The 27,924-nt window shown below is 58.6% G+C and overlaps 3 protein-coding genes and 1 pseudogene across 12 annotated transcripts in view; 2 read left to right on the top strand and 2 right to left on the bottom strand.

Moving 5' to 3' along the window:
• IFT140 (intraflagellar transport 140) overlaps nucleotides 1-2,519 on the top strand; it is a 56,931-nt gene extending 54,412 nt beyond the window's left edge. For all 7 annotated transcript variants that reach the window (XM_061400716.1, XM_061400714.1, XM_061400712.1 and 4 more), the window contains exon 31: nucleotides 1,801-2,519. In XM_061400716.1, the coding sequence (XP_061256700.1) occupies nucleotides 1,801-2,007 (207 nt within the window). In that variant the 3' untranslated portion in view covers nucleotides 2,008-2,519. The remainder of the gene's footprint in view (nucleotides 1-1,800) is intronic.
• TELO2 (telomere maintenance 2) lies at nucleotides 1,379-13,061 on the bottom strand. Of its 4 annotated transcripts, none has more exons than XM_061400739.1 (21): nucleotides 12,650-13,060; nucleotides 11,630-11,965; nucleotides 10,849-11,126; nucleotides 9,310-9,378; nucleotides 9,023-9,170; nucleotides 8,138-8,240; nucleotides 7,948-8,016; nucleotides 7,671-7,812; nucleotides 7,438-7,574; nucleotides 6,930-7,009; nucleotides 6,635-6,736; nucleotides 6,383-6,471; nucleotides 6,203-6,294; nucleotides 5,994-6,110; nucleotides 5,815-5,886; nucleotides 4,916-5,080; nucleotides 4,524-4,615; nucleotides 3,990-4,089; nucleotides 3,779-3,843; nucleotides 3,524-3,639; nucleotides 1,379-2,978 (listed from the first exon to the last, which is right to left on the bottom strand). In XM_061400739.1, exons 2-21 carry the CDS (start codon nucleotides 11,962-11,964, stop codon nucleotides 2,872-2,874), a joined length of 2,478 nt encoding a protein of 825 aa, XP_061256723.1. In that variant the 5' UTR covers nucleotide 11,965; nucleotides 12,650-13,060; the 3' UTR covers nucleotides 1,379-2,871. The 4 variants fall into 4 exon arrangements, with proteins under 4 accessions (XP_061256723.1, XP_061256724.1, XP_061256726.1 ...); XM_061400740.1 differs by having other exon boundaries at nucleotides 12,783-13,060; XM_061400742.1 differs by lacking the exon at nucleotides 6,635-6,736.
• Nucleotides 13,062-15,906: 2,845 nt separating this feature from the next.
• On the bottom strand, nucleotides 15,907-16,939 carry LOC133238075 (heterogeneous nuclear ribonucleoprotein A1-like; annotated as a pseudogene).
• A 4,034-nt stretch (nucleotides 16,940-20,973) lies between these two features.
• PTX4 (pentraxin 4) lies at nucleotides 20,974-24,873 on the top strand. Its single transcript, XM_061400709.1, has 3 exons — nucleotides 20,974-21,276; nucleotides 21,852-22,476; nucleotides 23,837-24,873. Exons 1-3 carry the CDS (start codon nucleotides 21,136-21,138, stop codon nucleotides 24,475-24,477), a joined length of 1,407 nt encoding a protein of 468 aa, XP_061256693.1. The 5' UTR covers nucleotides 20,974-21,135; the 3' UTR covers nucleotides 24,478-24,873.
• The last annotated feature ends 3,051 nt before the right edge of the window (nucleotides 24,874-27,924 follow it).

Here is a 27,924-nt window from a genome sequence, read left to right as displayed (position 1 = left end):
GGCCCCAGCCTGAGGGTCTGCACTGTGAGCTCAGACTTCCTGGCCGGCTCGCCTGTGTCCTCTCAGCCCTTCCACTTCCAGCTCCGAGCCCTTCTGTTGTTGTGGAGACAGCTCTGAAGTGAACCAGTGTCCCCCTTTTAGGAGAACACAAGCTGGACGGCAGAGATGCTTAGACCTCTGAATCCTCAGTATCAGATCACATTGCAAGCATTTCACCAAATTCTTTGCGGTCTCAAGCTTTGAAGCCTGTGGGATTTTTAAGCTCTTTTATTTACTTATTTGGCTGCACCAGGTGCTCGTTGCAGCACACGGAATCTTTGATGTCCTGACCAGGGATGGAGCCCTGGCCCCTGGCGGGCAGTGTCTCAGCCACTGGTCCACCGGGGGGTCCCCTGAGGGAAACAGTAACTCCAAATTTAAAAAACCTATAAATAGAGACAGGACAGGCCTGCGTGTCTCCTTCCGGGAGGAGGGCAGAGAAACCCTCCCTGCAGCTGGGTGGGGGGAGGGGGTCTCCCCCAGACGCCCCTCCCCCGTCATCACAGCCCCGCCCAGACCCCTAGCCCTCCCGGAGACGCTGCTGCCTTGCCCCTGTGTGCCGCCAAGTCCCCCCCGCCCCGCCCCCTCAAGTCCTTTCCTGCTTCCCACCCTCCCATCCACGTAGCAGCTCCCCAGCACGACCCCTGCAGCTGCCCAACCACCTCCCCCCTTGCTGGGCCAGGCCTCTCACCGCAGTGCCCACCAGCCTGGCCTGGGCCTCCTGTGCTCTGCACTGTGCGCCCCAGCACGGCTACTGGCCCACAGCCGGCACTCGGCAGACACGAGGGCCGGCCCTTGGTGCCCAACACCACCTCCCCATCACTGGGGAGTCTGGGCACCTATACGCTGCACCCCTCGTCCCTCCAAATAGCCCAGCTTATCTCACAATCTTTGTTTATCTCTCTCAATTACATCTGAGATGACTGCTCTAGAATTGTATCATCTGTAAGAAATACTTAGATGTGACCATCATTTCCTCATATAGTCAGAGTTCCTGGAAACTTTGTTCACATCCTGAATTGATTCTTTTTTTTTTCCTGAATTGATTCTTAGTGAATCCACACAAGCCACGTGAGGCCCCTCATGCTTGCGTGTGACCCTCCCTGCGGGGGCGCAGGTGGAGCGGGTATAAGCATGTTCATCCTGCCTCAGACACCCCCCCGAGCTCCTCGGTGGCCCCCATCGCCCCCAGATTCCCACTTGGCAGAACCAGAAGAGGCCCCATAGGAAACACCAGCCCCCAGCCAAGGACCACACACACACACACACACACACACACACACACACACGAGACTCCCTAACCACAGGGCCGACTGACTGCACTAGACTGGACGCCTGGTCAAAATACACAAGAGAAACCTTTTAAATTTATTTGGCTGCACCAGCACGCACCATGGCTCGCAGACCCTCGGTGTGGCTTACGGCTCCGTAGTTGTGGCACGAGAGCAAGACAAACTGTGTGTGTGTAAATTATGCTGCCCACCACCCCAGTGAAGCGTGTGAACCCTTTCCCAGGGTCCCCCTGTGAGCGTCCAGGGCGGCCCACCCTCCAGGGCCATGGCCCCAGACACAAGATCCTGCTGTCGGGCTGCCCACAGGACTCCTCCCAGGGAAAGTCACAGCACTGGCCCCAGAGCCCCGGCCGCCTCCACGCTTGGGAAGGTCACAGGGTCACCGGAGCCCCATCCTCCGCTGCCCACTCTGACCGTGGCTGGGCCTTCGTTCTGTGCACTGACTGTCTTGGCTGCCCTGTGTCCCCAGGCCTACAGGTACCTGGAGGAGATGCGGCAGCGGCTGCCCTCCGCCAACGTGTCCTACTACGTGAGCCAGCACACCGTGGACGCCGTGCACCAGGGCCTCGGGCTCCCTCTGACCTGCGCGGCGCCGAAGCGCGCGCGGCACAGCAGCATGGAGGAGCACAAGGAGGCGGACGAGGAGGTGGCCGAGGAGGTGGAAAGTGGGCCCTGAGCTGCAGCCGGGCTCTGGGACCTGCCCGGGACCCGCCCACCGCGGCCAGAGGGGAGCCCGACTTCCCTGTTGAGCTCAGTGCCCGAGACCATAGGCAGAGCTGCAGGAAGACATGCTGGCCTGTCTGGTGGGGGTGGCGGGGTGTCTCTAAGCCACCCCTCCGAGTCCCTGGCTCCTGCTGAGGTTTGTTTTAGCCCTTTTGCAGTAAAGGGAGTAGGTTTTTCCCCATGACGTTCCCCCTGAGTACAGGGTGTAAGAAAGAGGTGTCTCCTGGCACCCACACGGGTTGCCTGGCAGCACGTCTGGCCAGTTCCTGCAGCACAGCCCGTCCTGACCACAGGCTGACAGCAGCTGGCACTGGCTGCAGCTGGAGGCTCTGTCCCTCCAGGCTGCGCCCCTTCCGTCACCAGCTCCCACTGTGAGGGGCTGTCAGGGGCTGCCTCACCCTCTCGCACCCTCAGCCCCGCGTCTCCTTGCTGAAATCCTCCAAATAAAGCCTATTTTCTCAAGGACCCATGTCCCCTTCGTGGCCCCATTTTCGCGTCTCTCTGTCTGGGCACCAGGGTCCCTGCTGGAGACAGAACCATCTACCCCTCTCTCGTGCTTCCTTCCGGGGTTCTCAACGCCCCAGTCTGCAGTCTGCATGGGGGCCAGGCTGAGCCGCAGCTCCCCGCTCTTGCCCAGCAGCAATCCTGGAGCCCGAGTCCCAGAGCCGCAGCGGCCACGTCCCAGTGCCAGGCCGTGGAGGACAGCGCCCAAGGCCCTGGTGGACATCTGAGCCGAGCCGCAGGCACTCCAGCCTGCAATAGGCGCCCTGCTCATCCAGCAACGTGCCTCCTGGGCTCAAGGGTCAGGGGTCGGGGCCTAAGGAGAGGGGAGCGGGAGGAGCCTGTTACGGAGCTTCTCCAGCAGCAGCAGCGCCTTCACCGCCAGCAGCCGGCAGTCCTCGTCCGCGTCCTGCTCCGCCACGTCTGTGAAGACGGAAAGGAACACGCCACAGTGTCAGGGCACCAGGCCCAGCCTGTGCGTCACCTGCTGGAAGCGGCCCAGACGCGGGGCACCTGGGCTGGGAGCCCGGCCCAGGAGGCGCCTCAGCCACTGCGTGACGACGGCTGGAAAACCAGCAGAGACCTGACAGGCTGGCTGCAGGGGCTGGTGGCCTCGTGGGGGCAGGTGGGCAGAGAAAGGCCATCATCAGAACCCCCTAAGTCGCGAGCCTCGCGGGTGTACACGGGCACAGCGTGCTGAGGGCTGTGGCTCAAGTGCCCACAGGCAGAGGTCACACTGACCACAGGGGAATTTTTAAAAAGAACGTATGACCCGGGGGCAGGGGCTAGGACACTGGTAACCTCACGGAGGGCGAACCCGTCCACCCTAGATACAGGCACTGCCCCAACGTTCCCCACAGGGTGCCCTGAAGTGACCGATGGCACCGTGTCCCCGCCACCGAGCTGACGGCCCCTGGGCTGTGTCTACCCCCTCAGCCTCACCACCTCAGCCCTGGCCCGGCGCCCACCTGCCAGCCAGGACCGGGCCTCCAGAAGCTCGTCCGGCAGGTCTGCCAGCAGCCACTCGGCTGGCACGCTGAGAAGGACGGAAGAGACGGCGGACAGCAGGCCCCGGCGCACGTAGCTGCCAAGAAGACGGAGGCTGGGTTGGAGGAGACGCTGCGCGGTGCTGTCCACCCCAGCCCAGCCCGCCTGCCGCTGTCCAAGTCCCACAGGATCCGAGACCCCCCCACCCGACTGCCCTCAGCCCTGCAGCCACTCACGCGTCCCCGTGGAAACGAAGAGCCCACACAAACTCCAGCAGGGCCTTGCCCATGGGCACAGCCACCTGCAACAGGCACGCCAGTGGGCAGGGGTCCAGGCGCCAGCAGCCCCCACCGCAGGGCCCATGAGGCCCAGCACGCCCGCCCCGAGGCAAGGCCAGCAGGGCCAGGAGGCCGGGGTGGGCTCCCCGGGGGCGGGTCAGGTGCTCACCGCCGTGTTGACGGCCAGATACATCAGGGCCCCTAAGGTGTGGGCCAGTCTCCCGAGAACCAGCTGGTCATCTCCCAAAAGGTCAAAGGTCACCACAGGCCTACAACACAGAACCCAGCAATGATGCCAGCCAGGCGCTCAGGGCTGGCTCCCCGACCTCCTGGGCCACGGAGGGACCCCAGGCCTTGTCGGCCCTCCTCACCTCCTCATCCACGTACTGCCCAGAGCCGTGAGGGGGAGGCAGTGGACAGACGCCCCGTCACTCTGCAGGGCCGCCTGGTCAAGCCCAGCCTGGGGCAGGGAGCCAGGACAAGGAGGCACATGGGGGCGGCTGTGTTGAGACACCATGGAGGCTCTGGCCCAGCCCGGCCGTGAGCCCAGCGTCTGTGACAGATGCCCTGACGCCCTATCGTCACTTACGCTACGTACAACCACAGCCAAGATCCTGACCCCGCTGAGCCCACCTCAGCCCCCAGCCTGGGAGTGTCCAGGGCTCCTGTTCCCCAAACCATGGGCTCTAGAAAACGCCCTCACCTGTCGAAACGCTGAAGGAGGGGGAAGAAGAAGTATCCAGCCACTGCGTTGAATTCGTTGGGGCCAGCAGCTGCTGCCCGCCCCGTGGAGCCCTGCTAAACACACGCGCACTCAAGGCCCTGTGGACCCACGGGGACCCTTGGGAGGGCTGGGCACCCTCCACCCCGGTGAGGACGAGAATGTCTCCAGACATGGCCCCATGTCGCACCCAGCGGCTGATAGCTGCTGCTGAGCCTTGGGGCTGTTCTCCCAGCCTTACAGCCCCTTCAGCCCGATGCCCTGCGGCCCTCGTCCACCACCGAAACCCTCCCTCCCCTTCCCGGGGCACAAGTGGGCACCGCGCCCGCGGGGCAGAGGTCCCGCCCGGGAGGCCACGCCGGGGGCCTGCTGACCTTGCAGAACCGCCGGGTCTTGCGTCTGACGCGCTCCTCCACCACCGCCTTCCAGGCCGGGACCGCGGCCCCACTGGGCTGGGAGCCGGGCCCCGGGGAGCCCCGTTGGGCAGCCCTCCCGAGGCGCCCAGGCCGGGACAGCTCCTGGGCGGCCAGGGCCAGGACCTAGAGGAGAGGAGACTGGGGCAGCCGCCGTCCTGCTGGGGAAGGACGACGATTTCCAAATTCAAGGTGGGGTGGGGCCGCGGAGGGCCCAGCGGTCCCCGAGTGGAGGTACCGGGAGTCCCGTGGCAAGTCTGACCCCACAGGCGCGCTTCGCTTTGTGGGGGGCAGGTGGGCGCTCCCTGCTGAGGAGCCCACACCCCGGTCACTTCTCCCAAAGCCCACCCAGTCCCGCCATCCCTGTCTCGTGGACAAAGGGAAAGCGCCACCATCCCCGGCACCCGCAGAGCCTCCCCGTCCTCACAGACGGAGCCCTGCCCCGGGGAACATGGACTCCCTGCCCCTCCCGCCCGTCCGTTTTCTAAGTCAGGTCATTTGCTGTCTGTCCTTTGGTGTCTGGCTTACTTCACTGAGCATCATGTCAGAATTTTCTTCCTGTTTAAGGCCAAGTCATGCTCCACTGGGTGAACATACCCCATTTTGCTTATCATAAAACTGAATTTACGCCGTGTGCATCACAACTCAGTGAAGCCGTTATTTAACACAGGACGCAGCCCCCGAGGCCGTGCCCTGTCAAGAAAGCACCGGACAGGCGCTGGTCCCAGCCTCTCACGCCAGGGACAAGGGGCCGGGGAGGCCTCTGGTCCCTCCACGAAGATTCTGGCAAACGCCTGCCCCGTCACCTCCATGCCCGCCAGTGCCGCTCTGATGGGGGAGGGCAAGGCCTGGGCACTCACGTCCAGAATGTCCATGCGCTGCCGGAGGCTGTAGTTGAGGGCGTAGAACTGCACGGCCAGGTACTCTGCCACCTAGGCAGGGCGGGCGAGAGGCGGCTGAGGGCCATGACCCCGGAGGGGGCCTCTGCACAGCCCCCGCAGAGGGCACGACCCAGGCTCCATACAGAGCGGGGACTCACCCGTGCCGGGTCTGTGACTGTGACGGCCACCAGAGCCCTCTGGCGCAGCCTCTCAAACCCTGCCACGGCTGTCTTCTCCTCCAGGTGCAGCAGCACCTTGGCCAGCTCCAGGCTCACCTGTCCACGGGGTCAAGGGTCAAGGTGCACACCGGAAGCGGTCCCGCCCCCGCCCCTGCCCTCAGGGAGGCCAGGGCGCTCCGCTTGCTCACCTCCCGGGTGGCAGCCGGGCTCTTGAGGACTAGCCCTTCCAGGGCCCGCAGGGCCTCCTCCCAGCGCTCCCAGTCTTCAGATGCGGTCAGAGCTGCAGAGAGGACCCCACGGCCCAAGTGAGGCGGGGTGGGTGGGCAGGCTGGGCAGGGGGCGGGGGACCCGGGACGCAGAGGACGCACCTTCCAGGCAGTCCCGCACGTACGCGGGCGTCTTGCTGCCCCTCTGCTCCCCATCCCCTGACATGTCATAGGGGACAAGCTCGTCATCACTGAGGAAGAACACAGACACTCAGTCCCACCGGTCCTGGGCCCCTCAGAGCCTGCGGGCTGATTTCCCCATGGGAGGAGGACTCGAGGGACAGAGGGAGCCAGTGCCGCGGGGCCCACATCCCGCCACAGCCCTCACGCCCTCCCTTGTGGGGCCACCCCTACCTGTCCAGCTCAGAGTCAGAGCCCTCCCACCCAGCCTGGGGGCCGCCACTGTCCACCGTCTCTTGGTCAGGAGACTCCCCACTGACGGGAGCCACAGGCGGGCTTTGGAAACAAAAAAGGAAGCCTCAGGGCTGCCCTGCAAGACTCCTCCCAGAACCCGGCCTCCTGGGGAACGCTCGCTCCGCCCCTGCCTGCATCTCAGCTTCTGTCTCAGCCAGGACAAGTCAGGAGTAGCAGGTGGGAAGGAGCCGCCCCCCAGGCCCACCATGCCCAGAGCTCCAAGTGGGACCCTCACCCCGCCTCCGAAGGGCCGTCAGCCGCGGGCCGGGGCACGGCCAAGGCCAGCATCTCTCGGGTCAGTTCATCCTCTTCGTACTATAACGGAAATGAGCTGGAGTCGGCGGGACGGGTCCAGCGGGGCAGCGCCGTGGGGACCCCCTGAAGCCCCCATCACAGCTCGAGGGCTGCATAGCCGGCCAGCCAGCCGCCCCTCAAGAGCAACTACGTCTCCCTCCGCAGAGGGTGGCACCGGGGGCTGGGGGGTCTAGGCGTCCCCAGGGACGGGGCAGATGCGGCCCCGTCTCCGAGGACATCCCAGAGGGCTCGGCGGATGGAAGGGCCTGAGAGTTCTGTCCTGAGTCCCCTGGGAGCTCGTGCTCCCGCATCAGCATGGGGGCTGTGCCTCCACCCCTCCCAGCTGTGCAGACACCTGGGGACACAGAGGCTCCGCAGCCTGGACCCCAGTGGGTGGGCAGAGCGACTGGGGCGAGAGTGACGGCGGCTCTGGGAGGGCCCTCGCTCACCTGGAACTTCAGGGGAGGCCCCTCGGGGTGCAGCCGGGCGCTGGCCACCTCGGCCACAATCATGCCCAGGCGGCGCACGGGCGGCAGGCTGCTGTCCAGGCGGCTCTTCACTCCCTCCATCAGGCTGGCCAGCAGCTCTGGAAGCACCGAGCCACACGGGCTGAGCTGGGGGAGGGTGGGGAGGTGCCGGGGTGGGGGATGGGGTGCCCCACTGCTCACTGCTCACTGCTCACCGTCCCGGCTGGCCCGGAGCTCCGCCTCCCCCAGGTGCGTCAGGCAGATGAGTAAGGCCTTGTTGACATAGCGCTGCTGCTCCAGGGGTGTGTGGCGGATGGCACTGCTGCTGCCCCACGTCTCCAGGAGCTCCTTCAGCGCCTGGCAGGTGGCGGGTCTAGTGTGTCAGTCACCCCACCCCCTCCTCACAGTGTCCCCACCAGCCCCCAGGAGGCTCCGGCCAGCGCCCTCCACCCCCAGCAGGAACACTCTCTCTGGGGGTCAGGGGTCCCTTACCTGCACGAGGAGCGGGCGCCGCTGGCTATCCATGGCCAAGTACCCCAGCAGGCTCTGCAGCATGGGCATCTGCGACACAGCCGGGCTCCCATCACCGTCTGCAGACAGACACCACCCAGCCGGCCAGGGAGCCCGGGGGCAGGAGGGTCCAGGGAGCCAAGCACAGTTCCCGCCCCACTGGCACCCTCACCGAGCAGCTGTACTGCAGGAACAGCAGCTTCTGTGTCATCACAAACTGGGCCTTCTTGCTCTTTGTCACCAGGTTCCCCAGCAGCCGCGAGAGGACCTCCGGCCTGTGAGGCGTGGCAGGGTGAGAGGGAAAAGCAGGACTCTGAATTCCCCGGATCCGTGCTGACCACTGGGAGGCCAGGGAGGTACCCCAGCCTCCAGTCAGTGCTGACCCTCCCTCCTCCCAGTAACTGTGGAGACTAGGGAGCCCAGTGCTGGACACAGAGGACATCGCTCCCCGCCCCAACGGGTCCAGGTGAAATGCTCCATCCATGCAGGGCAGCCAGCTTTCTCTGGGCAGGGCCAGGCACACAGCCCACTGGGCTCTGTAGCCGCCGCAGCTGGGAGCAGCCATGGCAGGTAGGTCCACAACTGAGCATGGCTGTGTGCCGATAAAACTTCATTCGTAAAAGCACAGGGTGAGCCGCAAAGGCTGTAGTTTGCAGACCCTGATCTAGACTAAGAGACCCCTGTTTCCTTCAAGTGAGAGACCAGCACTCTCTCCCATGGCTTTCGTGAGAGCCCCGGGCATGGCCACCAGGCGGGATGGAGCCGCGTGCCCAGCACCCTCCTGTAGGACTTAAGTTTTCTGAGCACAGGGACCTTCCGGTGCAGAGAAGACAGAAGTGCAGACGGGGGGGGCCTGACTTGGCCACCAGGAGTGAGGAGGGATAGGCATTTGCAGGACCGAATTCCAAGCAAGGACCAGTCACCAGATGGAGGGGCCCCCACCAGGTGCCATGGCACTGACCACACAGAGACGGGAAGGCCAGGCACCCTCTGGATCCCCGCCACCCGCCCTCCTGGGAGAGGAGCATCTTCAGTAGGAAGATGCCTCGCTTCTTACCCTGGGGCGGCCTCCACGAGCCCCTTCAGCACGGCTTCCATGGCCCGGTCGGGCACACACTCCACCAGGCGCCAGCAGACCCGCTGCCAGAGGCAGTTGCCCTGGGTAAGCACTGTCAGCCGGGGCACCAGCACGCCCAGGATCTCCTCTGAGGGGAAGAAAAGGGGGCCCTGAGCCCGGGGGCCACAGGGAGTCCAGCCAAGCCCCACCCAGCAGGGCCAGGCCCAGGCGGGGGCACCGCCCCTCCCAGGACACATCGAAGCCTCTCCTACGGCAGGGACACTCACTCTGTCTCCCATGGACGCAGGCTTTGCCCAGGACCTGAGACAGAAAGGAGACGGAGCAGTCCAAGCCACCTGGGATGAAGAAGGAAGCAGTGAGGCCACCACCTGTGTGCACCCGGCCTTGCAGGGACAGACCTGACTCCTGGCAGGGGGACCCCGTGTTGTAAAAACGCCAACATGTTCAGTCTAACCCCAACCCCACCAGCATTGTTTCCAACTCAAAGAGCCAATGAAAACATCAAAAAGCATCATGTTCACTTGCTTCATCGTCACGGTGATCCCACAAAGCAGGGACCATGTGGGGCGCTGGGAGAGGCCACAGCTGCCCCCTAAGAACCGCTTGGTCGGACCAAGCAGGAAACAGACAGCCCCCCGCATGACGGGAACACGGCATCTGCGATCTACAGACGGGCGTCCGGGATCCGGGCGGGAGTGAATTCAATCCGGCCACACGGCGCGGGGGGCGGGAACGAGACGTGTTCCAGACGCGTCAGCCCCAAGGACCCAACACTCAGGTCCATTCCTCTCAACAGACCCGTGAGGACCAGGGGCTGCTGCTTTGAACACCAGGTCAGCTGTGGACACAAGTCCGGGATCGCAGCTCACGCCAGAGGGAAAGTCAGACAGCAGGACAGGGGCCACTCTAAGCACTTTTGAGGTCAAGCTGGTGGCTGTGATACTAAACAGGGTGAGATGGTGATCGGGAAGTGGCCCAGAAAAGCAGCACCCGAGGCCAGAGCCGCTCCAGAGCTGTGAGGGGGCGTGGCGGAGCTGAAGGGGCGGGGGCGGAGCTGGGAGTGGGCGGGGCATAGGTGAGGTGGGTGGGGCGGAGCTGGGAAGGGGCGGGGTGAGCTGCTGGGAGGTCCTGAGCGAGGCTTAAGGTAATAGCATCACTCAGCTGCTCAGTTCAGACAAGATGGGAGGGGTAGGTGAGGGTCTCGGTCCAGGCCTGGGGCAGCGCAGGGGCCAGGCCACAGGGAAGGAGGGCCTCACTGTGGGGAGGGCCAATGCCCACCCCAACTCAGGCTGCTACGACCCCAGCTTCTACTGGCTCCCAGACCACAGGACCACACTGGTGGGGAAGCCAGGCTCCTGCTGCTCCAGAGAGAGTGGGAGGGACACTGCCCTCATTGCCCTGGGCACAGGACGCTCCCTCAGAGTTGGCCCCCAGCACTGCCCCCACCCGCCAGAGAACCGAGGTCCTCTACCCGCAACGACAGGGACACAGGCACCTCGGCCGGCAGCCACCTCAGATGGACCCTCTTCACACCACAGCTCTTTAGTTTCCAGACCTCAGACGTTCCCTAATTCTGAGTGGGGGGGCCGGACACACAAGCAAGGACTTCAGGGCCAGTTCCATCTCCAAGGCAAGCCGAGCCAGGCTGAAACTTCACAGGTGGGTTGCTGAGGCCCCAGACGGACCATAACATCCAACCTGCCCGTGGCACTGCCCAGAGGTGGAAGAGTCCCTGGAAGCTGGAGAGGGCGGGCATGATGGAGTGGACGCCGGGCTGGGGAGGCTGTCAGAAGAGGGGCCCTCACCTCGGAGAGAGTCCACCACTGCCTGCAGCACCCGCAGGACCTCCTCGCCCAGCAGAGGGAAGTAGTTCTGAGGGAAGAAGGCAGCCAGCGTCTCCCGCTGCAGACGGTTGCCCAGGTGATCGGGCAGGCCCACCACCCGGGTGAGAAGGGCCTCCTGGAGCAGGCGGGAGGCCGGCCCCGCCTGCTGCCCACACTGCCCCTCCATCACAGCGGCCATCCTGCCTGCACTCAGGAACCTGGCCAGCAACCGCGCCATCTTCATCAGACGGAAGCTGGGGCTGAACCAAGAGCAGGTGTGAGCAGCCTCGCTTCCTGAGCACTCTCCACACTTTGGGATCCCTGGACACGCCCCCTCCCATCCCGCCGCAAGGAGTCAGGGTAACCGGCATCCCCGCAGGGTGCTTGATGCCCAGGGAGGGGTCTTGCTGGGGTGCCTCACGCCGAGTTGGGAGCCACAGAGTGAAGGAAAGGGCTCCCCCCACCCAAGGATGGCCACACCCCACTGCCTGCTTAGACCACTTAAGCCCGGAGCCACCCCACAGGCCCGCCTGGCCACCCGGGTACACCCACTCCTGCAGTCCCTTCACCCACATGGCAGGACAGAGGGCCTGTCCATTGCAGAGATTAACGAAACCCTCTTTTAGTTCAGTGTTCTGACATGCACTGCTTTTACTTTCTCACTTCTCAGGATGCTGAATTCTCATGTAATTTGGAGAACCCACTGGCTCGAAATCCTCCAGATGTTACAAGTGACCCCATAATCAGACCCAGCCTCACTCACCTGGCAGCACCCTCAATGGACTCCATCAGCACCAGGAAGGCTTGGTCAGCTGGGCCCTCCAGGAAGAAGCTGGCCCACAGCTCCTCCAACTGGCCATCAGGCAGCAGGTCCAGCCAGTCGGGGTTCAGCTTGCCGACCAGACATCTGAGAATGGTGGAAAAGTGGGTCCTGCTAAACTCCTCCTGCTCCTCAGGGGGGGCTTGGGTCTCTGTTTCACCAAGGTACCGCCTCAGGGACTGCAGCGTGGAGATGATGTGGCCCCCATCCTCAGATGAAGAAAGGATGTGAACAGCCTCCTGGACTGCCAGGCGGACAGCAGAGGCCACAGGATCCATCCTGGGGTTCACAGGAAAGGTGTGTGAGAAGTCCCAGGGGCCATCATCGTCCACGTGGGACTCAGTCTCGGATAAGGAAGCGTTTTTCACACACTCTCAGGAAGCCCACCCTCAGGCCCCCCTGCTGGCACCCAGCAGTATCCTCCCCTCCCTTCAGCAGCTGTGGCTTTCTCCACCAAGAGCCATTTCTTGGTCTGAGGCTCTGAAGTAGGGTACCCACGCCCCGGGAACCCGTGTCTGGGGACTCCTTTATATGTCACAACTGGGGGCTGCTACTTTTTTGCCCCTAGTGCGTGGTGGAAGCCAGGGACGCTGGTAAACATCCCACATGTGGGGCGCAGGATAGCCCACAACAGGGAAGAATCCACACCCAGAGGTCAACGGTGCTGAGGCCGGGAGGCCCACCTGGGGTTCACCCTGCCAAGCCCCCTCCCTGCCCAGAAGCCATCAGTAGCACTACTGGTAGTGACGGTAGGGTCGGGCGCCCCTGCAGCACGAGCGCCATGAAGTCGGCACCTGTCTGACACCAGTGCACCCAGACACTAGATCGGGACCCAAGGAGTGTCCCCCCGAGCCTGGGCCTCCCTGCTCGGCCCGGCCCACGCGGGCTCCCGCTCGCGGCGTGCAGAGCCGCCAGCGATCGCCCGGCTCGGCGCCCGCGCCCCGGCGCGCGCCCTGAGCCCACCTAGTGGCGCAGCGGACAGGGACCACGTGGGACCGGCGGGGTCCTCGGGGAGCCGGACGGGGCGTCGGGACGCGCGGGGGTCTCGGGGCAGAAGGGGCGTCAAGAAGGACCGGGATCGCCGGGAGGGGCGCACCCTCGGGCCCACCGAGTTGCAGTGGTGTGCCGCGGCCCCGCTCGCTCCGCCAATGCCCACCGTTCGCCGATTCGCCACGGCCCTCGAGGCCCGCTCAGCGCTCGGTTCGAGGCCCAGCTCACGTGGCACACAGCAAGGACTCTCGGGGCCTAAAGAGATGGCACTAAATATCTGAGCTCGGGGCGCGGGTTCCCGCAGGTTGCCCGTAACGAATCTGCCGCCAATCTGCTAGCCGGAAGAGGCGCAGGACGAGCGGCCGCATCTGCGCCTGCGCGGGCGCGGGGGCGGGGCGTGTCCGAGTGGGCGGGGCTTCTGGTGGGCGGGGCGGTTTTCTCTGGGTTGAGCCGCACGTGGCTCGGAAGGACAGTAGCTGCTTCGCGCCTGCGGGCGTTGATTCTGCCGCTGAGTGCGTCTTCCCGGGGTGACCTCCTCCCTCCCTCCCTTCACCCGAGAGCTCCGTTTCTCTCCTGAGCCCACACGTTCTCGCCCCCACAAGCTCCTACTGAGCCCCGACCTCGTGTGCGGCCTTGCCGCCCGCCCTGAGGCAGGGCCCGGACTAGGAAGCAGTCGCAACGAGGGTGCTATCCTGAGGCAGGGGCGGCAATATTCAGCACGGTAGCCACCAGCCGCCGGGCCAGTTCCTTGGTCGCGCTGTCCATGTGTCAAGGGCTAGATGCACAGCACAGATACAGGACCTTCTGTCTTCCAGAACGTCCTATGGTGACTTGGGGAGCGGCCCGGGAAGTCCTCCCAAGATCTTCAGCCCAAGGGGTGTTGAGGGGAAACCTGGGAAACAGTTATAAATTCAACACACATTAACTGAATGCCTGCTGCGCCAGCAGGCACTCTTGCAGGGCAGAGACTGAAGCAAAATTTGTGTTCACACGTCAAGGAGACAATAAAGTACACGTACAATAGTTGTTCAGCCGCTAAGTCGTGTCTGACTCTTTGTGACCCCATGGACTGCAGCACGCCAGGCTCCCCTGTCCTTCACTATCTCCCAGAGTTTGCTCAGATTCATGTCCATAGAGTCGATGATGGCAAACAACCATCTCATCCTCTGCTGCCCTCTTCTCCTTTTCCTTTCAATCTTTCCCACCATCAGGGTCTTTTCCAATGAGTCAGTTCTTTGCATCAAGTGGCCAAAGTATTGCAGTTCCAGCTTCTGCATCAGTTCTTCTAATGAATATTGACTGGTTTGATCTCCTTGCAGTCCAAGGGACTCTCAAGAGTCTTCTCCAACACCACACTTTAAAAGCATCAATTCTTCAGTGCTCAGCTTTCTTAATAGCCTAACTCTCACATCCATACATGACTACCATAGCTTTGACTACAACGACCTTTGTCGGCAAAGTAATGTCTCTGCTTTTTAATATGCTGTCTAGGTTGGTCATGGCTTTTCTTCCAAGGAGCAAGCGTCTTTTAATTTCATGGCTGCAGTCACCATCTGCAGTGATTTTGGAGCCCAAGAAAATAAAGTCTCTCACTTTTTCCATTGTTTCCCCATCTATTTGCCATGAAGTGATGAGACCGGATGCCATGATCTTAGTTTTCTGAATGTTGAGTTTTTGTTTTTTTCTGAGTCTAGATCAAATATTTTTAAATTAATTTACTTTTTTAATTGAAGGATAATTGCTTTAAAGAATTATGTTGTTTTCTGTCAAACCTCAGTATGAATCAGCCATAGGTATACATATACTCCCTGCCTTTCGAACCTCCCTCCCCATCCCACCTCTCTAGGTTGGTACAGAGCCCCTGTTTGAGTTTTCTGAGCCATAGAGCAAATTCCCATGGGCTATCATGGAACAACAGACTGGTCCAAATAGGAAAAGGAGTACGTCAAGGCTGTATATTATCACCCTGCTTATTTAACTTATATGCAGAGTACATCATGAGAAACGGTGGGCTGGAAGAGGCACAAGCTGGAATCAAGATTGCTGGGAGAAATATCAATAACCTCAGATATACAGATGACACCACCCTTATGGCAGAAAGTGAAGAGGAACTAAAAAGCCTCTTGATGAAAGTGAAAGTGGAGAGTGAAAAAGTTGGCTTAAAGCTCAACATTCAGAAAACGAAGATCATGGCATCTGGTCCCATCACTTCATGGGAAATAGATGGGGAAACAGTGGAAACAGTGTCAGACTTTATTTTTTTGGGCTCCAAAAATCACTGCAGATGGTGACTGCAGCCATGAAATTAGAAGACGCTTACTCCTTGGAAGGAAAGTTATGACCAACCTAGATAGCATATTGAAAAGCAGAGACATTACTTTGCCAACAAAGGTCCGTCTGGTCAAGGCTATGGTTTTTCCTGTGGTCATGTATGGATGTGAGAGTTGGACTGTGAAGAAGGCTGAGTGCCGAAGAATTGATGCTTTTGAACTGTGGTGTTGGAGAAGACTCTTGAGAGTCCCTTGGACTGCAAGGAGATCCAGCCAGTCCATTCTGAGGGAGATCAGCCCTGGGATTTCTTTGGAATGAATGATGCTAAAGCTGAAACTCCAGTACTTTGGCCACCTCATGCGAAGAGTTGACTCATTGGAAAAGACTCTGATGCTGGAGGGATTGGGGGCAGGAGGAGAAGGGGACGACAGAGGATGAGATGGCTGGATGGCATCACTGACTCGATGGACGTGAGTCTGAGTGAACTCCGGGAGTTGGTGATGGACAGGGAGGCCTGGCGTGCTGCAACTCATGGGGTCGCAAAGAGTTGGACACGACTAAGCAACTGAACTGAACTGAACATAAGTTTCCATGTTACTCTTTCCATACATGAATGTTGAGGTTTGTTTTTTTTTTTTTTTTAAAGACATTTATTCAGCATCATGATCAGACTATTACATTTAGCAATCAACAGCATGGGTGCAAAAAAAAAAAATCTACATTAAAACCCTTTGTTGGAATGCTTTACACTTTCCATAGAACAGAAACTAAAATAACCTGTTATACAATTAGTCACAAGTACAGTCCTCGAGTTTTTTGCCCATACACATAAGTATTGTCTAAAACATGTCTTCTTTGTAGCAGCTAGGCCCTGCCACCACTGTGCTTGGCTGAGTTCACAAATCTGTTGTAACCTGTAGCTTCCCTGTCGCTTCTCTGGCGCTCCTCTCCTGCTAAGCTTTGTTTCCTGGCAGTAATTAAAACCTTCTGCCACTGCCATAGCTACTGCTGCTGCTGGAGCCACCATAGCCACCTTGGTTTCGTGGTTTGGCAAAGTATTGGCCTCCACCACCACAGGGGCCAGAACTTCTGCCTCCAAAGTTTCCTCCTTTCATGGGTCCGAAATTTGAAGATTGATTGTTGTAATTGCCAAAATCATTGTAGCTTCCGCCACCTCCAAAATTGCTTCCGTCATTACCAAATCCGTTATATCCATCCCCACTGCCACCATATCCGCCACCACGGCTGCCACCAAAGCCACCTCGACCACTGAAGTTTCCTCCATGACCAAAGTTGCCATTCCCACCAAAAACCCTCCACGACCGCCACCAAAGTTTCCAGAACCACTTCGACCTCTCTGGCTGGATGAAGCACTAGCCATCTCTTGCTTAGACAGGGCTTTTCTCACTTCACAGTTGTGGCCATTCCCAGTGTGGTATTTCTGAATGACAATCTTGTCTACGGAGTCATGGTCATCAAAGGTTACAAAAGCAAAGCCTCTCTTTTTGCCACTGCCTCGGTCAGTCATGATTTCAATTACTTCAATTTTCCTGTACTGTTCAAAATAATCTCTCAGTGATGTTCCTCAGTGTCTTCTTTAATGCCACCAACAAAAATCTTTTTCACAGTTAAGTGGGCACCCGGTCTTTGAGAATCTTCTCCTGAGACGGCCCTCTTTGGTTCCACAACTCTTCCGTCCACCTTGTGTGGCCTTGCATTCATGGCCGCATCCACCTCCTCCACCGTGGCGTATGTGACAAGCCCGAAGCCTCTGGAGCGCTTGGTGTTTGGATCCCTCGTTAGCACACAGTCTGTGAGCGTTCCCCATTGCTCAAAATGGCTCCTCAGACTCTCATCGGTTGTTTCAAAGCTCAATCCTCCGATGAAGAGCTTCCGCAGCTGTTCGGGCTCTTTGGGAGACTCTGATTTAGACATGATGGCAGTGGAGGCAGGGAAGACTTCAACGATGCTTTCTCGGCGGCGTCCACGGGCAGAAAAAAGCGAATGTTGAGTTTTAAGCCAACTTTTTCACTTTGCTCTTACACTTTCATCAAGAGGGGTCCACCCAGGGTGCAATTAGGAGAGTGTACAGTAGAGGGCAACCGCGGATGCAGAAAGCCCAAAGAGGCAGCCGGTAGGAGAACAGCCAGGGGTCAGGTGATGAAAAGGGGCTCACCTCGGGGAGACCAGATGGGTTGGATGTGGGTGCGCCTCGCAGGCGGCTTCTGGACTACAGCTCTCACTTCTGGCTCCTACAGCTGCTTCCTTCTCCCTCTATCCCCATGTTTTTCTGAATCCTGTCACTCAGTAATGTCTCAAGAGACTGGGCACAGAGGATACATTTCTTAACCCTTTGCATATCTGAAAAAATGACTTTATTCTTTGCTCCAGGTGGATTCACATTTGAGCTATTAATAGATACACAATTCATCAGTATTATTCTCTAACCATCTGGGCTAAGTGGCCACTCCAACTGCTGTTTTGTCCAAGATTTATTTACATTCCGTGATGCTGCTCAGGCTTTTTCTAGCTGCCTCGAGCAGGGGCTACTCTGTTGCACTGTGCAGGCTCCTCTCATTGCGGAGCACAGGCCCTGGGTGGGCTGGTTTCAGTAGTTGCACCTCTCGGGCTCTAGAGTCCTGGCTCAGTAGTTGCTCGGGGCATGTGGGATCTTCCCGGACCAGGGATCGAATGATGTCCCTTGAATTGCGAGATGGATTCTTAACCACTGGACCACCAGGGAAGCTGTGCTCAGTTTTAAATGAAAATCATTTCATTCAGAGTCATCAAGTTTTGTCCCCTGTCTTTGGCAGTCAGCCTTGCTGCTGAGGTGGCCAACAGGCCTCTGGGGAAAGCCTCAATCCACAGGTGACCAGGTTTTTTCTCTGGACACTTAGAATCTTCTCATCTGTGGTGTCTGACACTTAAAGATGAGCCTTGTAGTTGTCCCTTGGCCTGGGGCTCTCTGCCACGAGGTCTTCAAGTGATGGATGCCTTTGTCTGCAGCACCTTCACAGATTATCTTCCTAGAAATTCCTTCCCTTCTTTCCTGTAGTCTCATACGCCATAGTGTCTTTTCACTGGACTGAGATCAATCCAGTGTTTGGCTCTTCTTTTCTATTTCTTTGCCTTTTTGCCTACTTTCTGACCAACTGTTTTAACTTTGCCTTTTAATTTTTCTATTCTACTTATATATTTATTTGCATTTTACTTTATTCTTTGTATTTTGGAAAATTGTGCTTTTCATTTCCAGGAGCAGCTTCATCCTTTCTGATTATTCCTTTTTCCACAGCATCCATTTCTTGCCTTGTGGACACAAAGCTTTTCTTGCCTTTCTGAAGGTGTTCTTTAGATTGCTTTTGAGCCTTTCCTTGGCCCTCTGCATCGTCTCCTGGTTCCTCTTCTGTTGGGGCAGATTTCTGTCTACCCTGTGGATGGAAGTTGGTTTGGCGGGGTGCAGGAAGCTCTTGCCCATGATGTTAGTAACAGCGGGTTTTCTGCCTGGACTGAAGAAGCTCCCTTCTTCCTCCTGCCTGGGGGCAGGAGCCTGGAGGAGGTGCCTGGGGAAGGTCCCTGTCTGCTGCTTTCCAGAAGCTGGCAGAACCCTCAGACTCCCAGTCCAATAGGTAGATGTTTACTTCAATAACATGTTGTTAGTTTCACCCTTAAAATGAGTGAATTTTGTGATTTATGTTTTTTTCCACCCTTTTTTTTTTTTTTTTTAAGAACGGATGATGAAAGCGAGTCAAAGGAAAACCCCTGTTTCTGCCTGGGGGCCCACAAACCAGAGTCTTTCTCCAAGGTGACACTGTCCAATCAAACAATGACATGAGCTCCATATTTAATTTTAAATATTTTCGTAGTCTTACTAAAAAGGAGAAACAGTTGAAATTAATTTTTAAAACATTTTATTTAACCTAGTGCATCCAAAATATTATTACCATTTCTACATATGCTGCTGCTACTGCTGCTAAGTCGCTTCAGTCGTGTCTGACTCTGTGCGATCCCATAGACGGCAGCCCACCGGGCTCCCCTGTCCCTGGGATTCTCCAGGCAAGAACACTGGAGTGGGTTGCCATTTCCTTCTCCAATGCATGAAAGTGAAAAGTGAAAGGGAAGTCGCTCAGTCGTGTCCAACTCTTCGAGGTCCCATGGACTGCAGCCTACCAGGCTCCTCTGTCCATGGGATTTTCCAGGCAAGAGTGCTGGAGTGGGGTGCCATCGCCTTTATAATCATACATAAAATCTGATGATTGAGGAAGTATTTTTCATTCCTTTTTTATACTAAATCCTGGGATCCAGTGCGTTTTTTATACTTGCAGCGGATCTCCACCCAGGCTAGCCTCATGGGACGGGCTCAACACTCCCACGCATCTGGGGCTCTGGGATTGGACATCGCGGCTTCAGAGAACCAGCTGACCATGTCCTGGGGCTGGACTGGTGGGCAGGAGCAGCCACCCAGCGCAGCAGGTCAGGGAGGAGGCAGGGGGCCGGCAACTCTGTATTCAGACTGACATGAGTCTCTTCTCTCCAGCCTGCACATCGCCCCAGCCCCCCGCCATCCCTGGACAGCCCCCAACCCCTCAAACCTCCCTGTAATGGACTGAATGGTGGCCGCCAAGAAACACATCTAAGTCCTAACCCCCGTGTTTATAAATGTGAACTTTTTTGGAAAAAGTCTCTTTGTAGATGTAACCAAGTTTCAGATCTCGAGATAGATCACCCTGTATTATCTGGGTGGGCCCTAGATCCAATGACTGGTGTCCTTGTTGGACAGAAGAGGAGAGACACGCAGGGGAGAAGGCCTTGTGAAGACGGAGCCGGGGCTGGGATGAGGCTGCCCCAGGAGCAGCCGGGGGATCCTTCCTGAGAGTCTTTGGATCCGGGGTGGTCCTGCTGACCCCTCCACCTCAGACTTCCGGCCGCCAGAGCCAGAGGAGAATGAACTCCTATGCCCGCTCCCTGGGGTGGTCATGGGGTATGGCAGCCCCAGGACGCAGACCCACTCCCTGCCTGCCCGGGTCCCCTCTGCCCCTTCCTCTGCTCCCCAGGGCAGCTGCTGCATCTCCTCTCTTTGCCCTGTGGCTCCTCCAGGCTGTGTCCCTTGGCCACCATCAGAGTGACCCTGGGGAAAGAGAGGAGATCAGTCTCTGTGCCCCGGTGCCTTGTTCACCTGGAACTCTCAGCCTTGACCGTGGTTTTCTCCTGCTCCCCTCACTGGGAAAACACTGACCATGGACCTGGCCCTGGAATGAGGTCTCTGCCCCCCGTTCACTTAGGCAGGCAGCCTGTGTTCATCCCCTGGGGTTGCTGTAACCAATGATCACAAACAGAGGAGCTTAAAACAACAGCCACGCTTTCCCTGGCAGCCCTGGAGGCTGGAAGTTGGAGATCAGGGTGTTGGCACGACCATGTTCCCCCTGAAGGCTCCTGAGAGGATTCTCGCCCCCCGCCCCCAGCTCCTTGTGTTCCTGAGGCAGCTCCACCCCAACTTTGGCCTCCGTGTCACACGGCCCTCTCCCCTGCATGTCTCCTCTCTGTCTCAGGACACTTATCCTTGGACTTGGGACTCATATGGATGATCCAAGATGAACTCATCTCAAGATCCTTAATTGTATTTGCAAAGACCCTTTTCCCAAATAAGCTCCCATTTGCAGGCACCAGGGTTAGCCTGGGACCTACCACTCAGCCCACTTCATAGCCCGAGGCCTGAGATGAATTAACGTGGCTCCCAATTCTGTTTCCATTGCCTCCTCCAAGGGCGAGGGAGGGGCCTCATGGATCCGGATCTGCTGTGCACGGCCAGCAGGCTGGGCCCGCTGCAGACAGCTCTAAGGAGCCCCTGCCCCCACCAGGGTCCCTGTGCAGCTTCCACTCCTCTGGTGGGAACACGAGTCTGTATGCTCCTGCTAAAGCAATCACCCCGCCCGCCTCCAAGCCAGTTGGACCAGGCCTTGTACCCAGTAGACCTATTTTCCAAAGACACTGCATCTGTTTCCAGCCTGTGTCCTTAGGAACCTCAAGTGTCCAGAGTGAATGTCTCTCATCAAGGTGGTGGGAGGCACCTGACTGCCCGCCAGAGGGGAAGAAGGGAAGCCACCCCCAGGAGAGGCGGGCCAGCCTAGTGGAGGCCCAGCTCCAAGCAGACCGTCCTCCTGCATTCAGGGTGCCTCTTGCTCCTTTTCAGCATGGGCAGCCCAACGGGAAGAGCTCTGCCTTTCTTCCTCATCTTTGTGCACATATATCTACATGGAGCTTTGTCGCAAACAACCGGCCCTGTGGGGCAACGAAAACCATTTTTCGAGAGGCTCCGTAGACTAGAAGAGCAGGTAAGTGCACCCACTGTCTGAGGCGGTAGAGTTTTTTAATTGACAGCAGGTGATGCGGAGGTGATACAGAAACAATGGGAAGTTTCTGTGCTCTGTGGGCTCAGAGTGGAGTTTGCAGTTTTTATGGTCTGATTTTTCACCTATGGTTGAAACAGCAAAACAGGTTTGGTGGGCTCCTTCTGAAGATAAGTCAGCTGTGTGTGAGGGTGGGCAGACTTGGGGCAACCCCGAGGAGGGTACCCACAGGTGTGCTGGGGCCTGCTGGGCCTCGGGGTACCGGATCTCAGGTTCCCCATGGAGCAGAGACTCCTGTGTGGGGCCACGGCCGGCTCCTAGGAGCCCAAGCCCTCCTCACTTTGATCCTCACACAAGCTGCCCACCCTCACCAGGGGAGTGAAGAGTGTGGCTGCAGGAAGGGGTGGGAGCCGCCTGGGGGCCCTCACCCCCTGCAGCACAGGCCTGGGGTCGTCCCACAGCTGCGAGCTCGGTGTGGGGGCGCTGGTGGCAGAGGTCGGTCACCTCACCGAGCTGCCCTGAAGACCGAGCCCCTGGGACCCCCTGTGTCCTCTCCACAGTTTCGGAGGTTCCAAGAGGTGACCCTGACGCACCTGCAGGGCATCGTCAGCCACTACAACCTGTCCTTCGACATCGAGGCCCGGTTCCAGAGCCTGGCCCATGAGAGCCGGGCCGTGGCCCTGGCGCTCAACCAGTCGCAGGTGGCCGTGCAGGACAAGCTGGGCCACCTCAGGACCTGGGTGCAGAGGACGCAGCGCCGAGGCCGGAAGGCGGACCACAGGCTGCTGGCCTTGAGTGCTGCCATGAGCGAGGGCAGCGCGCGGCGCGCCCGGGAGCAGGAGAGACAGAGGGCCGCTGTCTCCGGGCTGGCCCGAGACGTGCGGGCCCTGCAGGATGCGCTGCTCCGCCTGACGCCCCTTGTCCAGAGCCAGAGTACCAGGCTAGCCGCTCTCGAGGGCCAGCTGCGGTTGGCCAGCCCCGGCCCCGCCGCCCGGAATGTGACCCCGGACCCATCTAGGCCGTCGAACCCGAGCGCCCCACAGCTGCAGGGGGGCGGGCAAACGATCAGAGCTCCGCCTGAGCCCCGGGACCCACCTCTAGACTTCGCTTACCGTCTCCAGGGGGCACAAGAGCCCCTGGGCCTAGGCAACCAGCAGGCGTGGCCCCCCGAGAGCCCAGGAGAGGGTAAGCACCACACCCGCTCACCCCCATCGGTCTCCACCTCTCCCTCAGGGGCCTTCTTAGCCCTTAGTGCCCTCACACCCCCACACACCCCACCTTCAAAGAAAGGAACCGCCCAGGAGATGGCCTGCCTGCAGGTCAGGCCGCCTGGCACACCCATGAGTCGGGTGCTGCCTGCGGGCAGTAAATGCCCACTCAGGGTTGGTGATCACACAGGTCAGGGCTGGCATCTTCAGCCGTCACCAGCAGGGTCCTTCCTGCAGGGCTGGGGCCCCGGTCTATAGCCCATGGGGTCTGTGCCCACTCATGGAGGGCCCCTGGCCTCTGCCGCTTCTCATCACCAGCTTAGGGTTCTCCTCCAGGGGCACCTGGGATCGGGTCGTCCCCAGCTGTAGGGGCCTCAGGGGCACCGAGAGGTGTTCGGCACCTCTCTGGCCTCCACCTACCTCAAACTCTCAGCTGTGGCCCGGCTGCTCCCAGTCTGGCCTGGCAGCCCTCAGGGCCCATTAGTCTGGAGCAGATCTCCCTCCATCTGCATGGCTCTGGGGGCCTCACCAGTAAGACTGAGCTGACTAGCTGACCTTCAGGAAATCAACAGGGCTCCCGGGAAAGCGGGGCTACAAGTTTGGGGACCCCCAAAATCCTGACAACCAAACCTGTCTGCAGGCGTCATTGGACGTTCCCCGGGCACACAGGTGTATCCAGTTGAGAACCACTGCCCTAGATCATGACAGGAGCCCCCACTTCTACCCTGGAGCTAGAAATGCAGGCTCCCCACCCCTGCCCCACCCACTCTCCTTGGGGCAGATTTGGGAAGAAGTCTGGTCAGCAGGATGATGCCACCAAAGATGCCCACGTCCTGGCCCCAGCCCCTGTGGCTGCGTCACCTCACATGGCAAGAGGACTTTCTAATGTGAAAGTCCATCCAGCTCCCTGAGATGGGAGCTGATCCGACCTCATGCCAGGGTCCTCAGGAGAGGGAGGCAGGGGGCTCAGCGTCAGGGACAGAGATGTGAGGCAGGAGCAGAGGTCAGAGGGCAGCGAAGGGCTTCTCCCTGGAGCCTCCAGAGGAACTAGCCCCACCCACACCGTGATCTTCAGCTCAGAGAGACCCGTGGGGACTTCTGACATCCAGACTGTGAGATGCTAACTTTGGGTTTTGTTTTGAGCCGCTGCATTTGTGGGGGGTTTGTCCCAGCAGCCACGTGACACTCATCTGGGGCTCCCTGCTGCAAGGAGCGCAGCTGGCCAGGTGCCCTGGGCGTCAGTCCTCCCATCTGGGAGATGGCGCCAGTCACGTGAGGACAAGTGAGCCGCCGCCCCCCGCAACTCGGGCTGACTCTCCCTCCTTGTTTGTTTCTAGTTTGCAACGTGGGCCCTGCGCTCATCTTCCCAAATGCCTCCACCATGAATGTGGGCTTCCTCCGCCCCGGTTTCCTCACGGGTCTGCGGGCCCTGTCCATCTGCAGCTGGGTCCGCACAGCTGCGGACCACCTGGGCACCCTCTTGTCCTATGCCACCGAGGAAAACGACAACAAGCTGGTTCTGCACGGCCGTGACTCCCTGGCCCCCGGCTCCGTCCACTTTGTGATCGGAGACCCAGCCTTCAGGGAGCTGCCCCTCCAGCCACTGCTAGACGGCCAGTGGCACCACGTGTGTGTCATCTGGACGTCCATCCTGGGCAGGTACTGGCTCCACGTGGACCGAAGGCTCGTGGCCACCGGCTCCCGCTTCAGGGAGGGGTACGAGATCCCCCCAGGAGGGTCCCTCGTGCTAGGCCAGGAGCAAGACCACGTGGGGGGTGGGTTTGACAGCTCGGAGGCCTTCGTGGGGAGCATGGCAGGCCTGGCCATATGGGACCGTGTGCTGGTCCCTGGTGAGATTTCGAACCTGGCCATGGGAAAGGCGCTCCCGACGGGTGCCATCCTGACACTGGACAATGCCACGTCAGTGGGCGGATTCGTGCAGAGGGTGAACTGCACCTGCCTACAGCTGTGTCCCTGAGGGCTCACCGCACACACAGCAGTGGCACTCCTGAGGTGGCCAGCGGGAGGGGCACCCCCAAACTCTGCACAGTCCATAGAGGGCCCCCACTCAGACTGAGAGGCCGTCTGCTGCCCCCGACCTGGACCAGGCACACCTGCCCTCTAACACAGGATGTGGGCATTGCATGGGGGTGGAGGAGGGGAGCCAACAAGGCAGAGCCCGGCCACAGGGCCCCCAGGACTGCATTCTCCCCCTCCTGCAGTGTTCTTACAAACACCCCCCTTTGTAGTATGACGTCATTTCCGCGCAGCTGACCGGCCATGTGGTGGTGGCAGGCTCTAGCTCCACGCTTCTTGGGTATGGGTTTGGGGCAGCCGCAGGCTGGTTCCTGGAAAACTTTTCCTTGTGTTAGCTGCCATGGTCCTCTCTCCATGAGGCTTGTGAGAGTTTCTGTTTGTCTGTTCCCTGTTCCAACATCTCTCATGAGAAGGGCCGGAGAGTTCATTTCCTGGCCCTGCAGCTCCTTCACCCTGGGGGTCCATCAGGGTTCTGTGACATGGCTGGTGAGGCTATCAGAGCCACCAGGAAGGGGGCTTGCAAAGGAAACAGGCTACTCAGAAACACACATTGAGGATGGGCAATGCTTTTACCTACTATGAAATTCACCCATTCTAAGTGTAGAGTTTGAAGATTTGTAGTCAATCTGCCAAGTATGCAACCATCACCATGATCCAGCTTTAGAACATTTCCATTGTCCCCCCCTCATAGAGACATGATGCCTGTTAGGGTCACTCCTGTCCCCACACAGCCCCTCCCCCAGCTCCGCACCCACGCTCCTGCTTTCCGTCTCTGTGGATTTGCCGGTTCTGGACGTTTCACATAAATGGACTCCGTCACTGTGTGGTCCTTGGTGTCTGGCTTCTCTCACCGAGCATCATGCTTTCCAGGTTTGTCTGTGTTGTGGTGTCTGTCTGCTGCATTCCTTTGTGTGGATGAATGACCTTCTGTCCTAATGACCCACGTTTTGTTTATCCATTCATCAGTCGATGGAAACTTGGGTGGTTTCCAGTAGGGGGCCCTTGTGAATGAAGCTGCTGTGCACACCCTCCTCTGAGTCCTTCTGTAGACACATGCTTCTGTTTCTCTTGAGCGGATACCTGACAGCGGAATTCCTGGGTTAAATGATAAAATCATGTTTAAACTTTCAAAGAAACCACCAAATTGTTTTCCAAAGTGACTGTATTGTTTTATATCCCTGCTGGCACTCTATGATGGTTGCCATAACTCCCCATTCTTGCCAGTACTGGGTATTGTTTTTGACAGCTTTTTTTTTTTTTCTTTTTTCAGAATTTTGAATCATGGCAAGTTTAAAAAAAAAAAAATGCATTGGCAGAATAGGTGTGGGGAATTCCCTGGCACTCCAGTGATTAGGACTCAGCCCGGGAGGAAAAAAAAAGAAAAAGAATCTGTGATGTAAATTAATCCTTGCAAGAGCTCAGAACCTGAAAGTCAATCTGTGGGCGCAGAAAAGAGCAGCTTTGGGGTGTGTGTGGTGGGGGCGGCGGGCATGTCTGCTCATCTGTCGGAAAAGCTTAGAATCACTAAGTCTGGAAACTGGCCTGCTGGTGGGCGGGGGTTGGCGGCGGGGGTTGGGGGGGGTGCTGAAATCAGTCCCCGGGGCCTCTTAGCAGTGATCCCAGGCCTTTAGCCAGTCTGGCCAGCCACCTCCCCTCCCCCTTCCCAGCCCATTCCCCAACCACCCATGAGTCAAGGTCAGAGGATGAATCCCAGGTCTGGAAACCCCACTGGGTGGCCAGAGGAAGGTCCTAGAACCACAGACTTCTGCTTCCCCTGGCACTTCCCCAGGGCGTGTCTGTCTTCACAGAGAGCTGCCCTTCTCAGTCTCTTCTTTCCCAGGCTCCTCTGGCCTTTTCTATAGCCCTGGCTGCATTGCACCATTGAGGAGGGAGAGATGACATCTTTTAGGGGAAGACTAATTTGATTAGGAAGTCTTTCTTTAGGTACAGCTGGGTCGCCAGCATTGAGAGAACACGCAGGCTGTTTCCCGCCCTCCGCAGCTTTCATGCGTGTTACAAACACCTGTTATAACAGGTCCGTTAACACAGCATTGTCCATTAACCACAGCAGCATTTCTGCCCAGTGTTCACAGATGCTGAAACGGTGGGCATTTGGCAGAGGTAGTGCAGCAGTGGCTGTCTGCCGACCTTCGTCCAGGTGCTTGGTGGGGCCTCTCCAGGAGGGGAGACCCACCTGGGAAGGTGTTTGCGGGGGAGATTGGTGGGAACTCAGGTCATTAGGCATTTGGGCAGGGCTGGGCTTTCCACCGAGGAGTGTAGGGAAGCCCGTCTAGGTTTTGGGGCAGGGGAGGCTGAACAAGACATGGGGATCCCCAATGGGTGAGTGATGGGAGCCACACCCACCTCGAATCCTATCAACCCCACTTCTGATCTGAGTCCGCTGTGTTCCTGGGTAGGGAGGACGGAAGAATGCAGAGGGGCCTCCCCTCCGGACCCCTCGTCCCTAGGCCTGTTCTCACTTCCCCATTGCTCTGTGCAGCTCTCCACAGGCCTGGGCTTCATACAACCTGCACTTGCCCACTCCCTTCAGTTGAGAACCAGCCCCACCGCTCCTCGGAGCCTGAGCCAGCTGTACTCCGTAGCTTCCAGGCCCACCTCCACAGACAGGGCTGGCTTACGATTGTTCTTATCCCATAAAAGGGCAAAGCCAGGTCACACCTTTTGTGATAGATCATGGGGAAAACTTACAATCCTGTTGGGCTTCCTTCCTCTTATTTTGGTTTCAGTTTTGGTTTTATTTTGAAACATGTGGGGAGAAAAAAGCCTATAAAGAACTTCTAAAATGTCTTTATTTTGAAAAGCTTCAAATTTAAAGAAAAAAGTTACCAGAAGAATACATGGCACAGGTGTATTTACCCTGGATTCATCCGTGCTAACATCCCACCAGCTTGCTTTCTCCCTCTGTGGGTAGCTACGTACTGTGATTACCATTAGCCTGTGAATCACCTGAGGCTACACTGCAGACATCACATCACAGTCCCCGAATATCTCAGTGCTGTCTCCAGAGGAAATGGGCTTTTCTGATATGACACCCAGACGAAGATCACGCCCCAGGTTTGGGCGCCGCAGTAACGCCCCTACCTAATACACAGTGCATGTCTGATCTTTGCCAATTGTCCCCCAAATGCCAGGCCCACGAGCAGCCTCGGTTGCCCGGCTCTGAATCTCCTGTCATCCAGGGCGGTCTCACGGTGTTCCTCGGTGTTTCTTGGTGGACGCTGACACTGCAGGAAGAGCTGCCTAGCTGGCACATGTCCCGAAATTAGGGTTCAACTGATTTTCCCTGTGTGATGCGCTCAGTGCAGCGTTTTCTGCAGGAAAGCCACAGGGCCATGGTGTGTCCTCAGCACAACCGTTTGCTGCGCGG

The sequence above is a fragment of the Bos javanicus genome, chromosome 25, assembly GCF_032452875.1.
Source record: "Bos javanicus breed banteng chromosome 25, ARS-OSU_banteng_1.0, whole genome shotgun sequence".
Taxonomy (NCBI): Eukaryota; Metazoa; Chordata; class Mammalia; order Artiodactyla; family Bovidae; genus Bos; species Bos javanicus.
Note: the sequence above shows the minus strand (reverse complement) of the source record. Positions and strands in the feature narration are given on the sequence as shown.